Source organism: Mesitornis unicolor, unplaced genomic scaffold (genome assembly GCF_000695765.1).
Source record: "Mesitornis unicolor isolate BGI_N332 unplaced genomic scaffold, ASM69576v1 scaffold8225, whole genome shotgun sequence".
Taxonomy (NCBI): Eukaryota; Metazoa; Chordata; class Aves; order Mesitornithiformes; family Mesitornithidae; genus Mesitornis; species Mesitornis unicolor.
In genome coordinates, this window is record NW_010186134.1 from 126,281 (window position 1) to 131,821 (window position 5,541).

A 5,541-nucleotide genomic window follows, 5' to 3' on the forward strand; every position below is an offset into this window, starting at 1 on the left:
GCCAAAAAGAGCAGATTTTCTGCTACTTTGATCATTTCCTGTGGTAAAAAGTGAAGGGAATTATCTGACCCATGGTGGGGTTTTTTTCTTAGTTTTGAAAAATAACATGGATTTACATTTGCAAATTCTATTAAATAGTGTACTTGCTTTTCAATGTGTTTTGCTGCTATTTACTGGTTGTCTTACAGAACTTATTTTTTTTAGAATCAGAAAACACATTGCTCCAACCTCAAATTCCGAGACTCAGCTGCTGTATTAAATCAATAATGAACTTCACTATGATGAAGCAGCAACCAAAAGGCAGTATCAAATTCACAGGCAATACAAAAGTGACAACTTCTTCCCTGTTAAAAAAATCTTACATTTAAAAAATAGGCTTAATTCTCTTTTGCTGGGGATAGTGTTATTTTTGGCTACAAATGCGCATTGCATAATGTGTTTAGAAATAAGTTAACCCTTTCATTAAATGCATTATTAGAGCAGATCTATGATATACACGATACAAGCACCCCAAAATATTAAGTTTTGTCAAAGTCACTAAGGTCCCTGATCAGAAATCACATCTCGTGCTTGGTAAGCCTATGTTGAAATAGTGACACTACCTGTTGACCTCAATGGTGTAAGCATTTGGGTAACAAGGGCCTAAAGTACAACGCCAAGCGATAATCAGTGACCTCAACAATGCAATTGGCCATTATGTATTTTTCCTGTCCCAGAAAGTACAAACTAAATGAACAACATGAATATGCCTACTGAAAGAACATATCATAATTAATGTTCTATAGGAATAAATTCCAAATAAATTATCACAATATACATTAAGTCTTGGTAAACGTGGCACTACATTTAAAATATATGTACGAACACTCTTAGTAGTGAAACCATACTCTCTCAGCTCAGAAAATGCCACAATGTGCATGTATGTAAAAATATATACTCTCTCTCTCTCTCTCTCTCTCTCTATATATATATATATATATATTAACTCTTTCCTGTTAATCATTTACTCAAGAGTGCATAAAACCAGTTGTACTTGTTAACATTAAAAGCTTTTTTTTTTAACTTTGCTGTGCTAATTCCATGAACAGCACAGATTTTGACAGATTCACTCTTGAGCCAAGGGCAGGGAGCACATGGCTGCCCTTGGGTGAGTTCTACTCTGGAAAGAAATGATTGAACATTTTTAAGTGTTAAAATTACTGTTATTTTAAAGTGTTACAGTAAGTTACTTTGGTGAATTTACTACTTGTGTATATACATGTTTGTTTGTTTTTAAATCATCCTGTTAACTAAAATCGTGGCCCAGCTACATATCACGTTTTATTTTATAAAACCGACACACCTCAAAAGCAAAGGGAGATCCAGAGCAGTTTGCTCTCCTTCAGCGTTAAAAAAGGATAAAGAAGGTACATACTTATTTATACATATATGCATGTACTTCAAAACATAATCAGAAAGGAGGGAAGAATCTGCAGAATCTATGTTAAAACAAAAATTGCACTAACCCACTTAAAGTCTTTTAACAACAAAAATCGGCACTATCATAATTAACAATATATTGCCTTTCATATGCAGAGGTAATAAGGAGGCTGCACAGTGATCCATATGAGCTCGATAACATATAAATGAATCAAAAAGAATCTAATTAGTTCAACAGTGCCAGAAATTATTAAGTAGAAAAAGCAAAAGAGCCAGCAGAACGTTACTTTCTCCTGTCAGACACACTGCAGAGCTGCCCTTCAGAATCCTCTGGTTTGTATCTGGAAGCAGCCTCACAAATGTAGGTCACAGCAACTTCAAAGCACTGGAGCTCAAGGATGCTGCCCTAGCACCTGTGCCCTCCCCGAGCTGCGCTGCCCCGCAGCCTCCCCGGCACCGTCTCCGCACGTCCCACACGAAGTTCTGCACCATCTAGGATCTATGCAAAGGAAGGGTGGAGCCGGTTCCTCACCTCCTGTGTGCAGCCGCAGAAGATAGCACATCCTGAAAGCATGACGTTTGCTACAATCCCTTTTTCCTCTTTTCCCCCAGAGCAACTGCAGAAAAGGAAGGGCAGATTGGGACGGTATCTCGGCTCTGACAGACACGCTACAAGGGAAGGAGGTACAAAGGATATTTGAGCAGACAACCGCAAACACTACAGAGGCACACGACCTCCCTGTAGATGGCCTTGGCCTCCTATGAACCCCTCCAGAGTCCTACAGCTGTTCTTGCCATCCAGATGGGATAATGTGTGTGCAGGCACACAGAGACCCTCTGAGGAAATACCTGTGGAGGCATTTAAGTCAAAGTTAGAACAGTGTTTGTATATATTTATGAAAAAATGGTGAGAGAACTTCTATACTGTACTGCATAAATGCAGACATCCGTGCCTTTGCAGCATATACTGCTAGGCTTATATTGCCTCAGAGATAACGTAGTGAGAAAATCATATTCCAGAGGAATGTAGCTTGGAGAGATTTTTCATAAAGAAAAGTCCTAATCATGCAATTCACTTAAGTCAGAGAAGTTTCATTTAAAAATAAACAAAACCTAATACTGGGGTCCACTGAACTTAAGGATTTTTTTTTCTAACCTTGAAGATATGGATAGATAAACTTAGCTTGCAGGAAGCACCCCCTTCAACGGGATGTATTTGTCCACTACCCAGTAATGTTTCACTCCCCTTTGAAATTAGGTAAAAGCATCACATGCAAGAGAAACAATAATGCTATAAAGTGAAGACCTTTCGCTACTTCAGAACTGTTCCATATCCAAACCCAAAAGTTTTACTTCTTCAAAGGAATAAATAGGACAGCACTTGTACAATGAAGGTTTAAACCATGCTAACATTTTAAGAGTACATTCTCCAATAATTTTCAACATTGTTCAATTTGCAGATGTATAAAAACCAAACCCAATTATGCAATGGAGCTGGGCAGACAAACAAAGCCTCCTTGCCAGCAGATCTGCTCCTCTATTTACCTTTCATTGAACACACAGAAGGCAACAGATCCCCCAGGTCCACAAAGACCATGCTAAATAAAATCATCATTGCAATTATGGGAACTCCCTCAGGTCCAATCACAGTTCAAGGAATTCAACTGGAGGTGGACCAAGCCTCAAAAGTTAGATTAACTTTTCCCGCTACCTACAGCATCAAACTCAAGCTACTTCGACAGAAATCTGCACTAAGGAGCTCCAACGCAAACCTCTGTGGAATCAATGGGCCCACAGCAGCAAACCTTCACCATCCTAAACAGAGACACGGGACAAGCAGCACTACCCAGCAGGGTAAAGCTTTTTGAGAAATCCTTAATAAATTAATATGGAAACTCACAAGGTTAATGCAGATGGCCCCCAACACCTGCAAGAGTTAAAATACAAAAAAATGAGAAGATAGCACAGAACACTGACAAAGACAAACAAAGCCTATGCCCTGCTGCAGCCACTGCACCACAGCCCCAACACATACAGCACTGTCCAGCCTCCATAAATACAACTGCAGCGCATCTGTCAGAGGCGTCCTGAGGAGGAGGAGGGGGAGCACAGCGAGAGGGACAGTATTTCTGAAAATAAAAGAAGTGAATTGAAGCCTGTACGCTGCTGTCTAGAACTACAGTTACATTTGTACCACCCATTCCCTGGGGAAAATGACATACAATGCAAGCAGGCCTAGTCGTTCAATTATTCAAGTATTAAGAGATTCACAGAAAGACATCTGAGAAACATAACATTTTAATAGATGAAATAAATACTCCAGTACATGCAAGATAAAAACTGACATTGGAAAAAAATTAAAAATCACTTTTGTTATAGTGTAATTTGTTTGTTTGTTTGTTTAAACACTCACAGTAGCTTTTCCCCCAGTTTGGAAATCAACACATGGAAAACATAATCACAACCTCCAGTCCTTCCACTCCTACACACCAAATGCACTTCTAACCTAACACTTGATGCAAAATAAAAGAAGTCATACAAAACAAAAACAAACAAAATAGTAGCTACATCCATCATCTATGTGTTGTTGGGTTTTTTTTCATTTTTTTTTTAAATGAGTGAGAACTGAGGTAACCTTTTTCCTGCACAACCAAACAGTAAAATTTAGAAGGGAAATTTCGGAAGACAAGACAAGACAAACTTTAAAAACCGCACCCAGCGCGATTAAAGCTTTTTTTTTTTTCTTTTTTTCTTTAAGATACCCCCACCTCCCCAAATATAAAAACTTTTAAACAGTTACTACCATTTGTGTGAAGACCTTGTTGAATAAAGGAAAAATTTATCTGCAAATATTTGCTTGACTTTAAAGTAAAATAGAAAGAAGCCAGAAGTGGCTACCTTTATTAGTACATATCGTTTGAATATGCTGTTCTGCTTCTTCACCACATGAAATCAAAGATTGGGCTCATCCAAGCAAATTCTTTGGTATACAAAAAAGGGGTGAGGAGGTGGGATATTATTTTCCTTTAGCAATGACTGGGATTTAAACAGAAGATGTGGGGGTTAATTCACAGAATTGGAGTTCACTGGCGGTAAAGTCCTGGGTGAAGATCTTTCTCTTAGTGCCTGAGATAACAGGTTGCAACCATCCGAGACGGCGCAAGCTGAGTTCTTCAACCTTTCCCTGTAATCGCTCATTTTGGTGCTACTTTCGGGGTGTTGGGCTATATCCCTGAGGCATTGGGTCAGAAGCACACAAGCAGATACCACACTCATGGCTCCTCCTAGGATGGCAGTTTGCACAGCTTTGCCCTCTGGATTAATGGTGGCAGCTTTACCCAAAAACTGGGGCTCAGTGGCAAAGCCCACCAGAGCATAGACAGACTGCACCAAAGGTCCACTGAACAAGACGCATCGATTCCTGGTCAGCTCGCTGGGTGAAGTCTTAACCTCCTTGACACACGCCAAGAGGGCAGAGGCGCTGGTGCTCATACATTTGACACTGAGTTTGAACTGCTCCTTAGCAAATTTGTCCTTGGATTTCTCACTGGCCAGCACGCAGGCGTCTGTCAGGAATTTCAAGTTCTTGGACATGTTCTGAGAAACCTCCAGCAGGAGCTGAGGGCTCATATCTGCCAAAGGGGTGGTCTTCAAGACCCCGCAGCCGTGCTCCACCTCATGCCTACATCGGGTCACCTTGTAGCGATCCACCAAGCCAGGCATAGCAGGCTGGGCCCCTGGAGTCTCCACTGCAGCCAGGTAGGCAGCATGGGCAGAACATTCAGTCAGGGAGACCACCAGCTCCCCCATTTCCATCAGGCTTTCCCCCACCTCCCCGAAGCGTCCCATGTTGAGCTGGCTCTGGACATCATGGGTCAAGATGGAGAGTCCTTTGGTCCTGGCAATGATCGTGTCCCTGCACTTCTCGAAAGACTCACCGAAGACAGACAGGCTCTCCGTGTTCACCGGCCTGGTCTCGCTCGACAGCAGCAGCAGATCAGCCACCAGTTGCATCTTGATCTTGCAGTGGTCGCAGATAGAGATGAGCTTCTTCCTCTGCAGGGAACCGCTGCTGGGGATGCCGCCGCCGGACACCTCGCTGCTGGACTTGCCAGAGCCACC

At 41.6% G+C, this 5,541-nt stretch overlaps 1 protein-coding gene across 1 annotated transcript; it reads right to left on the reverse strand.

Moving 5' to 3' along the window:
* Positions 1–3,701: 3,701 nt before the first annotated feature.
* On the reverse strand, positions 3,702–5,535 carry MESDC1 (mesoderm development candidate 1; the record flags this gene model as incomplete). Its single annotated transcript, XM_010185051.1, has 1 exon — positions 3,702–5,535. A coding segment is annotated over one exon (1,053 nt), but the record flags the coding sequence as incomplete, so codon positions are not given.
* Between the last annotated feature and the right edge of the window lie 6 nt (positions 5,536–5,541).